Source organism: Camellia sinensis, chromosome 6 (genome assembly GCF_055761805.1).
Source record: "Camellia sinensis isolate YWXY chromosome 6, ASM5576180v1, whole genome shotgun sequence".
Taxonomy (NCBI): Eukaryota; Viridiplantae; Streptophyta; class Magnoliopsida; order Ericales; family Theaceae; genus Camellia; species Camellia sinensis.
This window is the reverse complement of record NC_138966.1, coordinates 69,138,005-69,160,509: the sequence shown is the minus strand read 5'-3', so window position 1 is coordinate 69,160,509 and position 22,505 is coordinate 69,138,005. Positions and strand designations below refer to the sequence as shown.

Below are 22,505 nucleotides of genomic sequence, written 5' to 3'. Positions count from 1 at the left end.
ACTGTTAATCGATTTCGTTCCCCGATGGCCTATTTTCAAGGTTAAGTGTGAAAAAAAGTGTCTTTTTCGACTCAGTTTTCAAACCGGGAGTCCTGCGCCTGTTCTGTAAGTTTTCAAAACTTACATTAGTCCCTCTCGAGGCGTCTGAGGTGTTCCTCAAGCCTTCTCGTGACTTTTACAAAAATTTGGCCCTCGATGGCCTATTTTCAAGCTTTAAGTGAAAAACATGCATTTTTTGACTTAGTTTTCAAACTGGGAGTCCTATGCTTGTTCTGTAACTTTCCACAACTTACATTGGTCCCTCTAGAGGTGTTTGAGGTGTTCCCCGGAAAGTCTCGCGCCTGTTATACGATTTTGGCCCCCAAGGCCTATTTTCAAGCTTAAGTGTGAAAAAAGTGGCTTTTTCGACTTAGTTTTCAAACCGGAAGTGTCGTGCTAGTTCCGTAAATTTCCACAACTTACATTGGTCCGTCCTAAGGTGTTTCATGTGTTCCCGGGGCCATCTCGTGACTGTTACACGATTTTGGCCCCCGATGCCTATTTTCAAGCTTAAGTGTGAAAAAAGTGCCTTTTTCGACTTAGTTTTCAAACCGGTAGTCCTGTGCTAGTTCTGTAAGTTTCCACAACTTACATTGGTCCCCCTGGAGGTGTTCAAGGTATTCTCTGGGCTTTCTCGTGATTGTTACACAACTTTGGCGCCCAATGGCCTATTTTCATAATTAAGTGGGAAACAGTGCATTTTTTGACTTAATTTTCAAACCACGAGTCCCGTGCAAGTTCCGTAAGCTTTCACAACTTGCATTAGTCCATCCCGAGGTGTTTGCAGTGTTCCCCGGGCCTTCTCGTGATAGTTACCCGATTTTGGCCCCCGATGGCCTATTTACAAGCTTAAATGTGAAAAAAAGTGCATTTTTTGATATAGTTTTCAAACTAGGAGTCCCGTACTAGTTCCGTAAGTTTTCTCAACTTACATCGGTCCCTCCCGAGGTGTTTGAGGGGTTCCACGGGACTACTCGTGACTGTTGCACGATTTTGGTCCCTGATGGCCTATTTTGTAGCTTAAGTGTGAGAAAAATGTCTTTTTCAAATTAGTTTTCAAACCGGAAGTCCCGTGCTAGTTCCGTAAGTTTCCACAACTTACATTGGTCCCTCCCAAGTTGTCTGATGTGTTCCATGGTCCTTCTCGTGACTATTACACGATTTTGGCCCCCTGATGGCCAATTTTCAAGCTTAAGTGTGAGAAACGTGCCTTTTTCGGCTTAGTTTTCAAACCGGCAGTCCCGTGCTAGTTCTGTAAGTTTCAATAATATACATTGATCCCGACCAAGGTGTTCCCCGGGTGTTCTACTGAATGCTACACGATTTTGGCCCCGATGGCTTATTTCTAACCTTAAGTGTGAAAAAAGTGCATTTTTTGACTTAGTTTTCAAGCCGGGAGTCCTGTGCCAGTTCCGTAAGTTTGCACAACTTACATTGGTCCCTACCGAGGTGTTTGACGTGTTCCCCACGCCTTCTCGTGACCGTTACGCGATTTTGGCCCCCTGATGGCCTATTTTCGAACTTAAGTTTGAAAAAAGTGTCTTTTTCCACTTAGTTTTCAAACCGGAACTCCCGTGCTAGTTCTGTAAATTTCTACCACTTATATTCGTCCCTCTTGAGGTGTTTGAGGGGTTTCGCTAGGGTTCTCGTGACTGTTACACAATTTTGGCCCCTGATGGCCTATTTTCAAGATTAAGTGTGAAAAAAGCGCAATTTTTGACTTAGTTTTGAAACGAGGAGTCCCGCGCAAGTTCCGTAAATTTTCACAACCTGCATTGGTCCCCCCCGAGGTGTTTGAGGTGTTGCTTGGGCCTTCTCGTGACTGTTACACGAATTTGGCCACTGATGGTCTATATTCAAGCCTAAGTGTGAAAAAAAGTGCATTTTTTTGACTTAGATTTCAAACCGGAAGTCCCGTGCTAGTTCCGTAAGTTTCCACAACTTCTATTGGTCCTTCCCGAGGTGTTTGATGCGTTTCCTGGGCCTTCCCGTGACTGTTACACGATTTTGGCTCCCGATGTCCTATTTTTAAGCTTAAGTGTGAAAAAAGTGACTTTTCCGACATAGTTTTCAAACCGGGAGCCCCATGCTAGTTCGGTGAGTTCCCACAACTTACATTGGTCGCTCTCGAGGTGTGAGGTGTTCCCCGGGCCTTCTCGTGACTGTTACACAATTTTGGCCCTCGATGGCCAATTTTCAGGATTAAGTGTGAAAAAAAGTGCATTTTTTGGCTTCGTTTTCAAGTCGGGAGTCCCGTTGAAGTTCCGTAAGTTTCCACAACTTACAATGGTCTCTCCTGAGGTGTTTGAGGTATTCCTCGGACATTCTCGTGATTGCTACATTGTTTTCAAACCGGAAGTCCCGTGCTAATTCTGTAAGTTTTCACAACTTACATTGGTCCCTCCCAAGGTGTTCAAGGCGTTCATTGGGCCTTCTCGTGACTGTTACACGATTTTGGCACCCGATGGCCTATTTTCAAGTTTTAAGTATGAGAAAAGTGTCTTTCTCGACTTAGTTTTCAAACCGGAATTCTCGTGCTAGTTCCATAAGTTTCACAACTTACATTGGTGCCTCCCGAGTTGTTTGATGTGTTCCTTGGGCCTTGTCGTGACTGTTACACGATTTTGGCCCGCGATGGCCTATTTTCACAATTAAGTTTGAGAAAATTTCCTTTTTGGACTTATTTTTCAAATCGGGAGTCCCGTGCTAGTTCCTTTGAGGTGTTCCCCGGCCCTTCTCATGACTGTTACACGATTTTAGCCTCCGATGGCCTATTTTCAACCTTAAGTGTGAAAAAATTACATTTTTTGACTTAGTTTTCAAAACAGAATCTCGTGCCAGTTCCATAAGTTTCCACAATTTACATTGGTCCTTCCCAAGGTGTTTGAGGTATTCCCTGGGCCTTCTCGTAACTGTTACACGATTTTGGCCCCTAATGGACTATTTTCAAGCTTAAGTGTGAAAAAGGTGTCTTTTTTGTCTTAGTTTTCAAACCGGGAGTCCCGTGCTAGTTCTGTAAGTTTCCACAGCTTACATTGGTCCCTCTTGAGGTATTTGAGGTGTTCCCCACACCTACTCGAGACTGTTACACGATTTTGGCTCCCGATGGCCTATTCTCAAGCTTAAGTGTGAAAAAAATGCATCTTTTGACTTAGTTTTGAAACCGGGAGTCCCGTGCTAGTTTCGTAAGTTTCCACAACATACATTGGTCCCTTCCGAGGTGTTTGATGTGTTTCCTGTGCCTTCTCATGACTGTTACATGATATTGGCCCCTGATAGCCAATTTTCAAGCTTAAATGCGAGAAAAGTGGCTTTTTGGACTTAGTTTTCAAACCGAAAGTTCCGGGGTAATTCCGTAAGTTTCCAAAACTTATATTGGTCCCTCCCGAGGTGTTTGAGGTGTTCCCCGAGCCTTCTCGTGACTGTTAATCGATTTTGGCCATCGATGGCCTATTTTCAACCTTAAGTGTGAAAAAAGTGCTTGTTTTGGTTTAGTTTTCAAATCGGGGAGTCCAGTGGCAGTTTCATAAGTTTCCACAACTTACATTGGTTTCTCCCGAGGAGTTTGAGGTGTTCCCCGGGACTTCTCCTGACTGTTAATCGATTTCGTTCCATGATGGCCTATTTTCAGGCTTAAGTGTGAAAAAAGTGCCTTTTTCGACTTAGTTTTCAAACCGGTAGTCCTGTGCTTGTTCTGTAAGTTTCCACAACTTACATTGGTCCCCCTGGAGGTGTTCAAGGTATTCTCTGGGCTTTCTCGTGATTGTTACACAACTTTGGCGCCCAATGGCCTATTTTCATGATTTAGTGGGAAACAGTGCATTTTTTGACTTAATTTTCAAACCAGGAGTCCCGTGCAAATTCCGTAAGCTTTCACAACTTGCATTAGTCCATCCCGAGGTGTTTGCCGTGTTCCCCGGGCCTTCTCGTGATAGTTACCCGATTTTGGCCCCCGATGGCCTATTTAACGCTTAAATGTGAAAAAAAGTGCACTTTTTGATATAGTTTTCAAACCAGGAGTCCCGTACTAGTTCCGTAAATTTTTTCAACTTACATCGGTCCCTCCCGAGGTGTTTGAGGCGTTCCACGGGCCTACTCGTGACTGTTGCACGATTTTGGTCCCCGATGGCCTATTTTGTAGCTTAAGTGTGAGAAAAATGTCTTTTTCAAATTAGTTTTCAAACCGGAAGTCCCGTGCTAGTTCCGTAAGTTTCCACAACTTACACTGGTCCCGCCCAAGTTGTTTAATGTGTTCAATGGGCCTTCTCAAGACTATTACACGATTTTGGCCCCCTGATGGCCAATTTTCAAACTTAAGTGTGAAAAACGTGCCTTTTTCGGCTTAGTTTTATAACCGCCAGTCCCGTGCTAGTTCTGTAAGTTTCAACAACATACATTGATCCCTCCCAAGGTGATCCCCGGGTGTCCTACTGAATGCTACAGGATTTTGGCCCCCGATGACATATTTTTAACCTTAAGTGTGAAAAAAGTGCATTTTTTGACTTAGTTTTCAAACCGGGAGTCCTATGCCAATTCCGTAAGTTTGCACAACTTACATTGGTCCCTACCGAGGTGTTTGACGTGTTCCTCACGCCTTCTCGTGACCGTTACGCGATTTTGGCCCCCTGATGGCCTATTTTCGAACTTAAGTTTGAAAAAAGTGTCTTTTTCCACTTAGTTTTCAAACCGGGACTCCCGTGCTAGTTCTGTAAATTTCTACCACTTATATTCGTCCCTCTTGAGGTGTTTGAGGGGTTTCGCTAGGGTTCTCGTGACTGTTACACAATTTTGGCCCCTGATGGCCTATTTTCAAGATTAAGTGTGAAAAAAGTGCAATTTTTGATTTCGTTTTGAAACGGCGAGTCCCCTGCAAGTTCCGTAAATTTTCACAACCTGCATTGGTCCCCCCCGAGGTGTTTTGAGGTTTTGCTTGGGCCTTCTCGTGACTGTTACACGAATTTGGCCACTGATGGTCTATTTTCAAGCCTACGTGTGAAAGAAAGTGCATTTTTTTGACTTAGATTTCAAACCGGAAGTCCCGTGCTAGTTTCATAAGTTTCCACAACTTCTATTGGTCCTTCCCGACGTGTTTGATGCGTTTCATGGGCCTTCCCGTGACTGTTACACGATTTTGGCTCTCGATGTCCTATTTTTAAGCTTAAGTGTGAAAAAAGTGACTTTTCCGACATAGTTTTCAAATCGGGAGCGCCATGCTAGTTCGGTGAGTTCCCACAACTTACATTGGTCGCTCTCGAGATGTGAGGTGTTCCCCGGGCCTTCTCGTGACTGTTACACAATTTTGGCCCTCGATGGCCTATTTTCAGGATTAAGTGTAAAAAAAAGTGCATTTTTTGGCTTCGTTTTCAAGTCGGGAGTCCCGTTGAAGTTCCGTAAGTTTCCACAACTTACAATGGTCTCTCCTGAGGTGTTTGAGGTATTCCTCGGACATTCTCGTGATTGCTACATTGTTTTCAAACCGGAAGTCCCGTGCTAGTTCTGTAAGTTTTCACAACTTACATTGGTCCCTCCCAAGGTGTTCAAGGCGACATTGGGCCTTCTCGTGACTGTTACACGATTTTGACACCCGATGGCCTATTTTCAAGCTTAAGTATGAAAAAAGTGTCTTTCTCGACTTAGTTTTCAAACCGGAAGTCTCGTGCTAGTTCCATAAGTTTCCACAACTTACATTGGTGCCTCCCGAGTTGTTTGATGTGTTCCTTGGGCCTTGTCATGACTGTTACACGATTTTGGCCCGCGATGCCCTATTTTCACAATTAAGTTTGAGAAAATTTCCTTTTTGGACTTATTTTTCAAATCGAGAGTCCCGTGCTAGTTCCTTTGAGGTGTTCCCCGGCCCTTCTCATGACTGTTACACGATTTTAGCCTCCGATGGCCTATTTTCAACCTTAAGTGTGAAAAAATTACATTTTTTGACTTAGTTTTCAAACCGGAATCTCGTGCCAGTTCCATAAGTTTCCACAATTTACATTGGTCCTTCCCAAGGTGTTCAAGGTATTCCCTAGGCCTTCTCATGACTGCTACACGATTTTGGCCCCTAATGGACTATTTTCAAGCTTAAGTGAGAAAAAGGTGTCTTTTTTGTCTTAGTTTTCAAACCGGGAGTCCCGTGCTAGTTCCGTAAGTTTCCACAACTTCTATTGGTCCTTCGCAAGGTGTTTGAGGTATTCCCTGGAAAATCTCCATAAGACGACTGCATGGCATATGCTAAACCGCACAAAATGTTGGATGACAATAAAAAGCAAATGTAAAAATGAGGATATAGACACAGACACAGACACAGACACAGACAGACACAGACACAGACACAGACACAGACACAGACAGGGGGGGGCACAACAATAAGAAATGACTACATTTCTCTAAAGCTATAAGTAGCACGAAGCATAGACAATATGAGGTGCTACATTTCTCTAGAGCTACAAGTAGGCATGAAGCATAGACAATATGAGGTGAAGGAGCACAGTATGGTTTAAGAGTAGCAACGAAGCCAAAAAATATTGTCAAGAAGGAATAACAGAAACTAAGTTATAGGTGCCTCAAAGACAGAAGAAAAACACAAAAAAAAAAATGAGAATTGAGACCATGAGAAAGGACATAGTTATTCTAACATTGAAAAAAATATATATGTACATATATATATATATATATGTGTGTGTGTGTGTGTACTCTAAGAACAACCACACGCAAGAGGAACCATGTTGCCAACCTCAACCCAAGTAACCATGATTAGTCTGAGTTCAGTACATTGGAGTATAAGAAACATCTGAACTATCAATAATACCAAAATGCTAGAAACACTTAAAAAAAAATACCAACAGAGCGCTTGTACATAGGTCCCACCACTTGGTATGGGATTCACCAAATATTTTGTCTAGTTGGTACGCTTGTTAGTTGTCCTAACATTTTTGTCAATAATTAAGTGATAGAGATTATATGCTATAAACCATGGAACTATTCCTTGAAAATAAACCAAATATTACAAATAGCATGTGGAATACTTAATATAAGAACAGCACTTCAGACCTCCAAATGACACGCTGCTTCCATATTGTCAATTGGAACAATTTAAAATTTTCCAAGTCAAACCACACTAGAACCAAGATAACTCCATTTGTGGCATTTGGTTAAAGTGGATCTACTTCAAATTAAACAAAAAGTTAGCTTTTTTCATAAAAACATCCAATCATGCCTCTTAGCTTATTGGTTGTTTTGGGCCCCCTGATACTTGCATTGAATTTATCAACAACAAAAAAACAATTTATCAACAAAAAAAAATTAAAAAAAATACTTGCATTGTAGTATATTAACTTTAAAACTTGGCCCCTGGCAAAAGTTATAATTCTATATGTGACCTAATTGTAGCACTTTTTAAACAACCTTTGCCTAACACATTCCCAGCTGATTTTGTCAGTGTACCTAAATAAGCACCTTCAAATAGGTCTAGCAACCCCAAACGGACCCTCAAAGACAGGTCAGTTATCTAATACCTGTGAACTCACATAACCCAACCATCTAAATAAGGGGAACCAACAGGTCAGTTATTCCCCTGAATCTTTCTATATACCAAATCCACATCGTTAATTTTCTTAAAGCATCAGATAGTTCTAGAATATAGCAAAAAGCAGACAATCATACATTGATAAAGAAAAAAACCATTTTGTAATGTAGTTCTGGTGTTTAAATTTGTAGCACATTTCTGATAACTTCAATTGTAAGGCATCTGTATTACATAAGGCTGCAGTCCTGAATTTTACTTCTGCCAAACTAGTTTCAATTGGTGCAGTAAAGCTTATCTAAAGGACCATCTAAAGTTGTGAAGCAAAGATTTTGTCACATGACATATATGAAACTACATCAATCATCCTCAATACAAATTATCGTGACAAACATATATACATATTCCACTAATTGGGACTGAAGTGGGTGTACTTTAAAGGGGACGATTGGTTTAGTGGTTTTAAATGCAGGCCTAATAACCTTCAAGTAGTGAGTGTGAATACAAGGCAGCTACTTTGTACATAATGATTAAAGGTCAGCTCTATACCTAGAACCCCATTAATAGGAACTAAACTATGTGTATTTCTATATATAAATATATATATATATATATATATACCTTTATTGATCACTTCATTATAAGATCAAAATCAAAACTCAAGAGAATTGCTTACCTCTTCTAACACCAATTTGATCCAAGAATGGCCCAGATTGCCTAACTAAATATGCCAAAAGTTCTGGTACATCGAGCGGTGGAACTTCCTACATCAGATATATAAGAAAAGCAGAAGAAAAGAAAACATTCAGCATAGTGTATTATATAGATTGTAGGAAACTAGAATCATCAATATATCCAATCTATGACAAATGTCAATCAATCCTAAGGAACAAACATACTACACCACCACATATGAAATTTTGACTATGCCTATTGATCTATAATTAAACCTAGGCCTGAGGTTTAGGCATCTACGTACGTGAGATGTTAGAATGTGATAAATATTGCAACATGAAACACATATCAAGGACACAATGGCGTGTCAATATCCATTACAAAATGGTGTTGAACACAACCACCTTTGATAAAAGAAGAAGACGAAGAAGAAAAATGGCATTTATGTCCAATACAAACACCATATTGCAAAAAAATTTGTTTTCCCTGAAGAATGAAACACAATGCTAGCCTTTCAGTCTGCACAACTACAGCAGCATGAACTCCAACAGGACATGACCCTCCCAACTGATGAGTACAACCACATATCATCCAACTAACAACTCAAACATAGGATGTAGGAAAAGGATTACAATAAACGTTGGAATCATAAGATTCATATTATTGACGGCTGAGAAAACAACTTCCAGTCAACAGTGCTTATATGACTATTACGTCATTGTTGAAACAACTCTCCATTTTTTAGAAAATAAATAAATATATATTAAATAAAATTCAATATTTTATCTCCTTTTCTTCCCCTAGTGCCTTCAGAAAGAAAATATAGATTATAGACTCAAAAAAAAAAAGTTCTAAAAAAATTAACACATTAACGAATGATACATGAAGAGGAGTAGTTCAATACTAACCTTTGAATCAGTTGGGTCCTTGCAGATTGCTTTCTGCAAAATAAATAATTGGGTAACAGATTAATAACGAACATATGAATCCAGCTTGCAATTCTAACGTAAAATGAAAAATAAGTAGATATGCATCAATTACTAACAAACATAATGATCAGGAAATTCTATCATCTAGAAACAAGTTTATACATTATTACCAAGCATTCACTTCCTATATTGGAATGAATCAAAACACATGTTATAGTTAGCAGCAACATTCGCACTAATCTTATGTTTATGGCCTTCCTTTTAATGAAAAAATGTTTATGCCTTAGGACATAACTAGTTCCTTGCATACCTTCAATGGACATGGTATGCCACTTGATGCATAAATATTGATCCCAAATAATAGCCAGCCTCGAAAGAACATAACAAGAGTACAAGACTGACAATGTATGAAACTTAATAGTCAAAACTACTGCATTTACTGCCATGCCAAAAAATCTCAATTCAAATTATAATGGATCTACAATGTTGACTTTCAGAAAACAACTAGTTGCGTCTCTCAAAAACGGAAGGAGTGATAAGAGTAGTAAAAACATTTTTACGCAGTTTGAACAGGGTGACAAGAGAAGTAAAAACATTTTTACGTAGTTTAATTTAAACAGGAAGATCCAACCTTGTGAGATCATTCCCTGTTGAATAAACCATGTTGGGAACTTTTAGAGATGCATACTTAGGTGATATACGTCCCAATGTCCCGTATTACCTTGCATGGACCAAGGATGGAAGAATAAACAGCAATCTACAACTTTAAGAAGATCATTTTTTATTGAAAATCGTAAAAGGCAATGAGTCTCATGAAGAGCCAACAAAAAATATACATAGTTTTGTAAATAAGAAAAATCCAAAAGAGCTTCAACAGGGTGCAAACCGGAGTACATGCAGAGAAGCAAAAATGACACACAAAAAATATCTTTAGAATTGACCAAAAAAGTCCAATGATTGCAGCAAACCCCTATAGGCCACACAAATAAACTGCTTAAAAGAAGGGAAAAAAATGCTTCCATGGTCACAAACACCTCACTCCTTGAAATGAAGTCCTATACCTCTCCTTCCATAGACAACAAAAGAGGCATTAAGGACACACTTCTTAAACTAGATCCTCACTTGCTCACTCTAGACCAGCAACTGGAGTCCAACAACTCTTAACACAAACTTTGGCATAAAACACGCCATCTAACAGAGGCAAAATGTAGCACGGACACGGACACGAGACATGACACGGACACGACACGGACACTCCATTCTTACATTGTGCTAATCTAACATGTATCGCCCTTAATACCAGCCATGCTTCGCCGTGGAAAAAATCATCGCAGCCACTCTATGGGAACATTTACTCTGGTGAAAGTTTCCTGCAGTTGAAATGCAAAATGTCATGCTTTTTGGTAACTATACAGTGCCATTCCTAGGGATCAAAATCTACGTATATCCCATGATCTACGTATATCCCAAATTTTAGTTGACTTGTATAAATCTTTCTTAGCCAGGCTTGAAATATAACCCTAATAAGCCCTCATCTATAAATAGGATTTTATTTCACATCTTTTGGTCAAACGACTATTGCAGTAACATTTCAAATCAAAAATTAATTTGACAATGCTAAAGATCTAGTGATTCAGATAAAGTGCTAATGCTTCACACTTAAAATGTTGTTTGGCACTTGAATAAGGTCTAGAGGAGATTTAGCCCTTCAAATGGAAAAGAATTTGCTTAGGATTGATAACATAACATGACAAAGATTATGAATTGTTCATTTTATTCAATTAAACCAGTACAAATTTGCTTTATGCCAATCAATTCTGCAATCAATATAATAATCAATTAGACACACAAAAGGATTCCCTTTTTCTTTTCTTTTTCGCTTCTTCCTGTCGAAAATCTAAATGGACAAAAACCACAGGACCCCGTAGCTAACCAATTCACCATTAGTAAGGGAAAAAAAAAAAAAGAAAGAACCCAACCCTAACCCAGTTCATATGTGCCTTAGGTGTTGAATCCTAAAACTTGTTAGCGTGTTTCTTATACCACAAGAAATCGGTGATGTTTGTTCCTTAATGGTTGGTAGAGTATCAAGCATCCATGATACTCTGTGAATTCACCACAAATTAAACGCGATCCACCATTGACTAGGAAATCACCAAAACAAACTTGAAATGTATTAAAGTGATGTAAAACGCATATTAATCTATTGATAGTGCAAGCGAATATGGATGCTTCTCTTATTTGACAAATTTATTTTGGTTACAACTAGTTTAATTCTCCTCCCGTACAAAATTGCTGGTCCATTTTAACTATTCCAAACATCCCAAAAAAATCATCTATGTTTTTTTATTTATTCTTTCTTTCAATTTGTAGAGAAAAAAATACATTATTTATTGACCCTACTAAAAGGCATGAATGCTGAAAATTGACAAACAGTTGGGGATGGAACGAGTATTTATAAATGAGATGACTCGAAGACCAATCCCATCCAAAATCCAAGTTAAAACCACCTTAGACTTTGCAAAATCGTTGGCCACTGCTCGAGCCATGAAAATCCCTAGAGATTGGGTGTCTGCTTCCACTTGAGATCTCAGTTTTTTAATAGATGGAAACAAAGTTGATTGAAAACTCACAATTTTCATACAATGGAAGATTTTTTCTTTCAAGCTTGTCCCTTAGCTACCCTTCAAGTCAAAAGTTTTCCTATAAAAAATTGGATATGTTGTGGCTACGATTTTTCTTTATACTTTTGTTTGGATTTGACTTGCTCTCATATGTATTTTTTCTTCTATGATTTTGCTAAGCAGTCGAGTCACACAAGGAGGGTTCTTTCCATTCTAGTTGCTCCCAATATGTATTATTATTTCTTCTATGATTTTGCTAAGCAGACACAAAGGAGGAATAAAATGATTTATATTTGCACCCAATAGGTATTATTTCTTCAATTGTGATTTTGAAGGTTGGAGCTAGTCCTCCTATGCATTTATACATCAACTTCTCAGCACACCAAAATCCCATCCAATCAATTTCCATTTGATTCAAATTCTTGTTAGCCCTCCAACACATAGGAGAATATAATGATTGATGTTGGCCCTCCTGTACTACTAAATCAATGACAGCCTAAGTTTTCTAATCCAAGATTAAATAGTCTGAGAATTCAACATGACCAGCCTTAAGACAACCAACTTTATTTTGTTCATGTTGTATCTCAAGGGGGAATAATGAAGGAGAATTTTCCTCTTCCCGGTAGATAAAATCCAGAACGAGACACAAGGAGAAATCCTGGGTAAAAATTACATAAGAGGGAAAAAGGCCAAACTATACATCATCCCATAAGCTAAATTCTTCCGGCAAATCAATCAAGAAACAAAAGAAAGAGATTCCTAATAGTATTTATCAAAAGAGAGAGAGAGAGAGAGATTCCTAACAGTAATCTACATTACACGGACTCGGGTGCGGATATCGGGTACGGGTGTGCATCTAAGGGTCGGACACTTTAAATTAAAAATTAAAAATACGTGGATACGGATCCAAATCAGGATACGAATACGGAGATACGTTAAATAGTTATTTTTAAATATATTTATTATATGAAGATGAGTTTAAAAAGTTTAAGGAATAACAAATTTCATTAAAAAAATAACAAATAAATAATGAATAAAAATTATAAACATTATTTTAGACATAAAATAAATTATATTATATATGATAAAATAAATTATTTTAATTTTAGACATAAAAGTTAAGTTATTTATGATATATTATATTATATAATATTTTTTTGAATAAATAATATTATATAATATGAATAATATTATATAAATATAATTTATATTATATATAATTCAAATTATATTAAAAAGAAAAGTCAGAGACCTATAGAAATAAAAATTGTGTTAGCTTCGCAGAGACGACAGAAGGGGAAGACCTAGAAAATTGGTTGGTAGAGCAATGACTTCGTAGAGACGACGGAAGGGGAAGACGACGAAGAGAGTCCGAGATCGAGATCAAAGGGGAAGACGACGAAGCACAGTACATCGACTTCGCAGATCAAGCTTCGCAGATCGATCAACTTCACAGATCGATCGATGATCTGCAACCGATTGAAGTCGAAGGCCAGGTTCTCTCCTTGCTCTCTTCTCTTTCGATTCTTCTGCCGTATCCGTTTCTAAGAAGCCGTATCCCGGCCGTATCCCGCACCCGTACCCGTGTTGTCTCGACACAGGTACCTTCGAAATTCCAAAGAGTCCGTGTAACATAGGTAGAGGGAAAGAAACTTGAGGCAACAGAAGATGGGCAACCCACAAACACTCATCCACAGGAGCCGAAATACATAGAGGCTAGGACAACCCTCACAAGGGTCGACTAGGCCAGAGGAGCCTTCGGCTGAAGTCGAAACAGCTCTGTGGGACCTTGGCTGGTTCCCACAGAGACTTAGAGGCAACAAAAGATGGGCAACCCCCAAACACTCATCTACAGGAGCCAAAATACATAAAGAGAGGCTAGGACAACCCTCACGAGGGTCAACTAGGCCAGAGGGGCATTCGGCTGAAGTCGAAACAGCTATATGGGACCTTGGTTGGTTCCGACAGAGACTCAGGGACCAGCGATACAGGATGGGTGGTGATAGGTGATGGCTGGTTGGTGGTAGCGGCTGTATGAGTGACGGCTTTTAGGGTTTTGGCTACCATATAATTTAAGAGAATACAAAGCTTGAGTGATGATTATGAAATCATCACCTTTTATATTAATCAATCAACTATTACAAAAGGAAGCCCTAAGGCAATGATTAAGGAATCACCTTTTATATTGATTGATTGACTGACTGATTAAGGAATCACAATCACAATCACAATCTAATCTAAATAAGGAAATATTCTAACAGCTTCTGCTACTATAACACCCATCTCAAATCATAACAATTGTTCACTTTGAGCTAGGCCCTCAAGGGTTTAAAGCATGTTGTTATTTGGAAGGAATATGAACTCATTTATATAGCCCAGGAACTTCTCCTACCTAGACGATGTGGGATGGAATGTGATGTACAATAATGGAAGTGAATTCACTTATATAGCATACTTAACCTAAAATAATAACCATATTAAAATTCTTTGACAAGGAGGAGTAATGCCCTTGGACTACTGCACGCACTTGAGTCAATAAAGGTGAACACTTTTGCAAGTGCCCCAACAATTGTTGGGCAAGAATGGACATAAGAGCATAGTCAACAAGTATTCATTATTGTCTAAACATCTATTCAACATCAAAATTGCCAAGTGAAAGAAATGTCCTCAATATCATTACCTTCCATTTGGGCAAGTGTACTAATAAAGTTTTACCAGTAATACACTAGCTATGTACTAAACGGAGAGGAGGGAAAGATGAATTGAGCACTCACAACACCCATAATTACTGTAAAATCCAATGACAAATTAGCAGACGTTAATCAAGTTTTTGAATATTCTACTGAAATCAAACCTTCAAGTAGCAAGGCAAGACATTGTCGATTGCCTAAATTTCAGTTTTCCCATCCTTTCTGGATAGTTCCTAGCATCCTAAATTTCTAGATGAAATAAATGAACATTCACCTTAAACATGCTTTCATATTATGCCAGCCAAACTACATGTTACGAGTATACTTGAAACAATGGCATTTGGATCCTGTATGCACAGCGACATGCAAATTGTCTTATTATTGACTATATTGACACTTACGATATTTAACTCGCAAAGACAACAATTCTATCAGAAACTTTATTAGTCACATTACTCTCTAGATAGTTTTTGATCCAACTGAAGATGAAGCATTTTCCATGTGTCTTTTCAATAAAGTAGGTATATAAGAACAACATGCAATCATTTATTTATCTGAGCTGCAAACTCCCGTCTCTGTTATTTGTTCATAGCACGTAATGGACCTCTCTAATAATAACTAAAACAAACATGCAATGTATAACAAGTATTGCAGGCATGCACAGAGTGATCTTGTATGCTCTGTGTAAACTGAAGTCTAAATGCTTCATTAGCATGTTTTTGAACAGATACTTCATTAGCCTGTTTACTAATGCCAAAATTAAGGACATTTTGCATCATCGATACTAAATGTACGTCCTGGACAAAACAAATATATAAAGGGAAGGAAGTGTCAATCATAACATATGTATCAGTAATATAGTAAGTTAGAGCTTCTCGGAGCAGCAATGAACTCACCTAACATTGTTTGGGGTAAGCTCATTGAGTGTTGATTCAATAATGGTTGGGCTGAATTTAGGGGGGCAAGGATGACCCCACTAGCCAATCATTAGGAGGATACAACTGCAAAATAATTTCAAACGAACAGTTGATGTCAGCAAAGCAAGTGACTACTGAAGAAACAACAATCACTCAGACTGAGTTTGAACAGGATGAAGATGGGGAAAGAGAACAAAAATTCAACTATTTAATTTCACGCATTTGTTTAGCAGGAGAAGGGTGGAAAATACAACAAAGTTAAATATCTTATACAACCCACACCAGAATGGCAACTTTGCTTCTAGATTCTTACAAAAAAATAGAGTCACTTTTTTCTCTCATTAAAGTAGCCAACTATTGTAACTTTCTCACAAAAAATTAAACCAAATGCAAATGAGAAAATAAATTTTCCTTTCACCTTTTCTTTCACTTCACTATCTATCACTTTTGTTTTCCATCATATTTTTTACTTAATCAAATGGACCCTCAAGATTCTCATTGAAAAGTTGAAGTGCAAAGCAAGAAGCCAAAGAAAGAGAAGCAGAGAAAAACTAAACTTCTTAACTACATCTTGTAAAAAAATAAATAAAAAGTGAAAAAAAAAAAAAAAAAAGAAGAAGAAGAGAGAATCAAAAACTACACTCAAGTCAATCAAAGAAACGTCTCCAGGAAATATCGAATTAGTAGTGGCTTATCTCCAAAAACCGGCTTTGTATGAATTTTACTTGTCAAAACAAGTCTAAGCTGAGATTGAGCCTAGCTCCTATGCGACTGAACCAAGCTCAAGCTCCTTGTACTTTGCCGGCTTCATCTCATTTACAGTCTAGATGAAGTGGGAACCTTCACCTTCATCTAGCACAAGTTAGCATAATAAACTGACTCAGCTTGCATAATATTCAATGATCCAAACTCATCAAGGCAAGTGGTGGGTTGCTCTTAAATTATCCTCCAACAATGCTTCACTGCAAAAAGTAGCATCAATCTTTTCCTACTTAAATGGTACAAATAAAATTACACATAAAGACTTAAATATATAAATAAAACCATCAAAGCAATCATGGCTTACTAAGCCAAACCAAGCCTTAGCAAGCTCATCAAATAAATTGAATTCTACACCATTTATAAGTGAGCTTGACTTGTGAACTGAAGCTTGTACCCTATACAGCTTTCTGTAAAGAATGCACCTTGGATAGTAAAAAACAATAAACATCAGGAAAAGAAGAAATTATACCATTCAAAACCAATCAACCACCTCTGAATACAAATGACAAAACTCTTTTTTTTTTTTTTTGATCAGCAAAAACAGAATTTATTGAATAGATCAAAAAAGAGGCAAGGATGAGGCATCCTCTACAAGTAAGAAAACACAGAAAGAAAAGGCATCTCCACAAAACAAAAAATAAAATCCAGAAACAACTCCTAATCCAATAACCACTTGCATATTCATGCCACCGTCATCCACCTAAGAATAATCATGGGGAGAATTTGGCTAACCATGGGCCATGCAACTTTTCAACCCCCAGTTAGCAGATAAGTGGGATCTCAAGGATGAAAAGTTCAAAGGATAAATTATTTATCAAAAAAAAGTTCAAAGGACAAATCAAAAGATGCGCAGCTTATTCATTATTTCATCCTCTTGGAAAGAAGATTAAAAAAAGAAGACTATCAAGACATAGCACAAGGATGGTAACTGAGACTAGTACAACATCCAAAAAAATGAACATTCTGTCGACAAAAGAATTTGAAGAGGGTTGCACATGCTACTTTTATAAGTATGGTGGGAACCGTATGTTAAAAATGAAATTGCAATTGTCATTTCCTTTTTCCATTGTTATAAAATCCTGTTTTCTCATAAAGTTTGTACAAGAGACTATCAGGTTTGAAAGAATTTTGGTCATCATTGAAAAGAATATACAAAATAAAAATAAAGAAGATAATCCAAATTCTTAATTAAAAATCGACACAAAAATAAGTAAAACATCTCCACAAAGGTAAATAGCCTAAAATTGCAATGCTTTCTAATGCAATATCATGCACAAGGATCAAAATTTTGTTGCAGCACGACATTTAAAAAGACTCCGAAAAAGGAATATCTAGTAAACATGCCCCAAATGCAATGGAAATAGCAAAAAAAACTTTGAAAGACAGGTGAACACTTGAAGCACAGAAGAAGATTTATTAATGCATATTAAAATAATTTCCAACAGCCCTATTACAGCAAAAGCACACTTAGAACAGTTTCAAAGCTGATATTCTTTTGTACTATAAAATAATCATAGACAAAATATAACGTTGTCATATGAACTCAACATTTTAACACAAGTAAAACAATTCAAAATAAAGGTCATAGCAATTAGAAACTAATATTCCAAAAGATCTTCCAGTTATTCTGATATTGGTTCACCTCTTCTCCTTATCTACTTATTCTCAAAGAAATTCGAGAATTTTTTATGCATGTGCTTTTGGGTTCTAAAAACTCAACAATAAGGCTAAAAGAATAATAACCTTTTGTTCTTTTTAGACTATAGTGCTGTCGACAATAAATTCAAAATAATAATAATAATAACCATCCCAAACATTTTACGAGCAGCTTTCAGTTTTTTATGAAAAGTTTATTTTTATGAATATCAGCATTTTGGTTTTGCAACCAAGCTTTATTGTACTAGAAAGAAAAGACATTCAGCTAATTCCATGCAAAGAGAATTTTCATTTCTGTACAGATAAAATAGATTCAAAGAAACTTTGATGTCAAATGCGTTGTCTAATTCCCCTGCTAAAATGAATATAGAGACCATCACTCTGGTCCACTATTGCCATATATGACCAAGCTTTGAAACCATACTGTTTAAAGTCTCATTTTCAAAAGAGATGCCTACAAAATTAGGGCCACCATTATACAGAAGCTCCAACAACTCGAGGAACTAGACTATCTAAACCAGTAAAGATCATGTTATTGCCCATAAACTACGCATGATACGAACATGCCGACACAGGAAATTTCCAAAATATCAAGACATAACACAATAGTAATCCAAAAAAGGGCTCAATATCAAATGTTTCGACTCCAAAATAAAAACTACACCTCCATTAAAGATTCTCCTGTTGTGCTCCTAGATGCATCACCAAAAACAAATCACTAAAGACTCCGGCCCATTTCTTTCTTCTTCCCTTTTTTTTTTTTGACAAGTAAATATATTAGCAAGGTGCCAAAAAAAGGAGCACAGTCACCACTTTACACCGGCTATGTTTGATTTCGGTTTGGATTAGGCAGATAAGATACCCCCGAATGTGTAAGCCAGGCAAAGGCATTTTAGTCATTCACATGCAAAAGAGTTATCCCCGGTTTAACTGTCCCACCCCTAGGACAAAATAATCCCTCATATGTAGGTAAAGGGGTCACGTGGGATTAGCTATTCTGAGCAACTTTTGCAGTACCAAATGTGGGATTATTTACGAAACAACACAAGGATGAGGGAGGAGTCACAAGTCACTACATCTTAGTTGCCAACTTCATATGCAAATGGAAATACAGCATGAGTTACGTCAGACAGATCAGTAACAAAGGCACATACGCTTCCACAGTCCACCATTAACAGTTGGCCTCTGAAAACTCCCACTAATAAAAGCCAACATAACTTGATCATTCATTTAAGAATGGAAGTCAATGGCTTTCATGGATGAAATAAATAGACTTGGTTATCAAAAAGAGGACAAAACATGTTCTTCTTCTCATGCAATATATATATATATATATATATCGAGAGCTTTTTTTCTCTTGCTAAAAAAATAAAAGAACAGAATTCGATGTACATCATGTACTAAACAAGCTCTTAAATACTTAACACTGATAATTAAACAGCCAAGACATAGATAAAAGATACTTGCAAACTGCCTTCAGACACAAAGAAAGAAAGAAAGAAAAAAAAATTCAATGAAAAGGAAACCACAGTGCAATCAATTTCAGAGTCGGGAATTTACGAGAATACTAGAATGTTCTACGAGAATTTCACACAAATTCTACAGATACAAGTTGAGAATTCAAACAACTAAATTTGGCACAATTAATATGTATATATGTAAATATATAGCACATATTATGTATGTAAAATTACTAACCCCGTCAATTGTGTCAATTAATATGTATATATGTAAATATATAGCACATATTTATTGATAAGGATGGGGGCCTATTAAACCACTGCCATCAACATCAAATTGCAAAATTAACACCAACTTATATTTACATATGTATCCACCGAAATTTTCCATTATTAGGGTGCGCAAGTTTGATTATCGTGCCATGTCAAGTTTTGATACATTTTTTTTTGAAACATGATTTAATTTTTATTTTTAAATAGATCCGGCTGTATAAATAAATAATGTAACAAAAGGACATAATGTTGAGATTAGGATTTATGGAAACTAGTACTAAGTACATAAGGTTGAGATTAGGGTTTCAAGGAAATGGATTCCCCAAAATCAAATTATGAAAGGTTGGTCCCCCTAATGCAATCCTTGAAGTCTGCAACTTTTCCTCAAGTCACAAAAGAGATAATCATAGTAAACCAAAAGCATTTTAGATTCTCAAAAGCCTATACCCCAAGCCCATTAAACTAAAATAATCAACCCAAACAAACTTTTTAATCCCAACTAAAATAAATCTCAATTCTAAAAAGCCAATTAAAATTTTTTTTGCCAAACCACAACATAATATAGATATAATATTTATTGGTGGGCCAGTTTTCTAATTGAATCTTTGTGTAATGGGTGCAAGCCACGCACCCATTAAACTGAAAGACTAAAATCTTCATTATCTGCTTGGTTTGTATGATATTTGGTAGCTTACCTAACTTAGTGTGATTTGATTGTTTCCATCATGTAAACAAAAATTGGATGTAAAACACAGAAAATTTTCTATTGTTGATAGATTACCCTTTGGGGCTTTGTCATTGAAAAGATGAATATTATCAGAATTTGATATGGAAAAACAAAACCATGGTGTATTAATTTGTTAATCTACTCTCAGAAAGACACAGCAGCGTGGGGATCAAAGGGCTGAACCTGTCAAACTTTGAGCAGTCAATGGCACCAACAACAAGTGTAATTCAAGATTTCCGGTATATATATGAACTATCGTTTTTATTCCGTTTTTATTATGTCCATGTTATCTTAGGTTAACAACAATGTGATTTGGGATTGCAGGATTCAAAATAAAGGTGAAAAAGATACTTGCAAACTGCAATCAATTTCAGACACAAAGAAACAAAGAAAAAAAAAATCAATGAAAAGGAAACCACAGTGCAATCAATTTCAGAGTAGGGAATTTACGAGATTACCAGAATGTTCTACAAGAATTTCACACAAATTCTACAGATACAAGTTGAGAATTCAAACAACTAAATTTGGCACAATTAATATGTATATATGTAAATATATAGCACATATTATGTATGTAAAATTACTAACCTTGTCAATTGTGGCGAAAATGGACATGTTCCGTGACCTCCCAATCCCCAGACGCCGAATCAGCGCAGACGACATCCGGGTGGATGCCGCCACAGCAGGAAGAAGCGATCTCCTCCCAATCGTTTTTTTAAACTTTTTTTCCCCTAAACGTCTCTCTCTCCCCTCCCCCATTCCCCCTCTCTGTTTCTCTCTCTAGGGTTTCCCTGCCCTCCCATGGCTTCTCACCTCTCTTCTCTGTGCAGGTTTCTCTTCAAATCTCTCTTTCTTCGAAGCCGTTTTGGGAATCTTCAACGTTTATGGAGTGAGAGACATGGTGAATTCACATAATTTGACGGGGAACGATGCTGGATCTATCGTTGGGAGAAGAGAACGGAGAGGACGTTGAATTGGGGGTTCCGTTGCCGAAGAAGGCGAGGAATGGAGGCGGATTGGTTGGGAATGTGAAGAAAGTGGAGGAGGAGGAGGGGTTCTCACTGTCCATTCTAGAGAGAGAGACAGAAACCCTAACCAAAACTTTTCAGAGAGCGTAATCGCAAATGAGGAGAGAGGAGGATAAAAAGATATAGCCGTTGTTGGGTGCCAAACACACCCCTCAAAATTCTAATAAAAATTCTGGTAACCAAATTCTTTTGAAATTGTAATTTTAATAAAAAAAATCAAAATTCTTTTTCAAATGTATAACTAAGCGCACAACTCAAAATTTAATTTAAAATTCTTTTCAAAACTCGTAATTAAACTTTTTTTAAAATTTTATTTAAAGACAAATTTTTAAAAATATTTTTTATTTTATGTTTTAAAATAATGATTTTATTTTTTTTAATTTCAAAAAAATTTGGATGGCCATATATATCTAAACCATAACAAATTATTTGGCCAATACTTAAAAAAATAAGGGCGAATTACAAACACCCCCTCAAGGTTTGGTGAAAATACAGATTCCCCCTGAGGTTTGAAAAATTACATCCCGCCCCTTGAAGTTTATATTTCCATAACAAATTGCCTCCTGAGGTTTTTATTTTCATACACATTCCCCATAATTTGTTATGCAAATTTGACCTTTAGGGGGCAATTTGTAATTTCTCAAACTTTAAGGAGGAATCTGTATTTTTACCAAACCTCGAAGGGGGTGTTTGTAATTTGCCCAAAGAATAACAAAAAATTTAAATATCATATAAACAATCTCTAATAGAATGAATAAATTTTTTCTAGAAAAATAATAGAGAATAAAAGATGAGAAAAGAATAAAGTATATATCTTTTGTACTAAGATGCTATTTTATTTATAAAATAATGCTTATATATATATATATATATTTAGAAGTACTATGGAAAATAAAATTTTCACAGAGACAGAAGGGTCATGACCCCTCATAATCTTCTCCTAGGTTTATCCCAGCACACATGCACTCACCTCATTCTTTTAATAAAAAAAAAAAAAATTATCTTTGTATTTTAAAATTTATTAAAATATATTTAATATTTAATATACAAATTCTATTTTTATAAAATTGATATTGTTCTAAAAATATATGTAAAATTTTAAAATGCAACTAATATTTCACATATTTAATAAAAATTTAAATTAATAATCTAAAATATATAAAAATTTATAGAATTAAAATAATTTGTATGACTTAAGTTAATATAAAT

The 22,505-nt window shown here is 36.8% G+C and overlaps 1 protein-coding gene across 3 annotated transcripts in view; it reads right to left on the bottom strand.

The window, feature by feature from the left end:
• Positions 1 to 21,447, bottom strand: part of LOC145792679 (protein kinase and PP2C-like domain-containing protein) — a 48,494-nt gene extending 27,047 nt beyond the window's left edge. For 2 of the 3 annotated variants that reach the window (XM_082873922.1, XM_082873923.1), the window contains exons 1-3: positions 20,857 to 21,447; positions 9,139 to 9,171; positions 8,232 to 8,319 (exon numbers count right to left, since the gene is read on the bottom strand). In XM_082873922.1, the coding sequence (XP_082730048.1) occupies positions 8,232 to 8,319; positions 9,139 to 9,171; positions 20,857 to 21,027 (292 nt within the window). In that variant the 5' untranslated portion in view covers positions 21,028 to 21,447. Of the gene's footprint in view, positions 1 to 8,231; positions 8,320 to 9,138; positions 9,172 to 15,369; positions 15,475 to 20,856 lie in introns of all 3 variants that reach the window. The other variant, XM_082873924.1, reaches the window with a different exon arrangement.
• Positions 21,448 to 22,505: the final 1,058 nt, after the last annotated feature.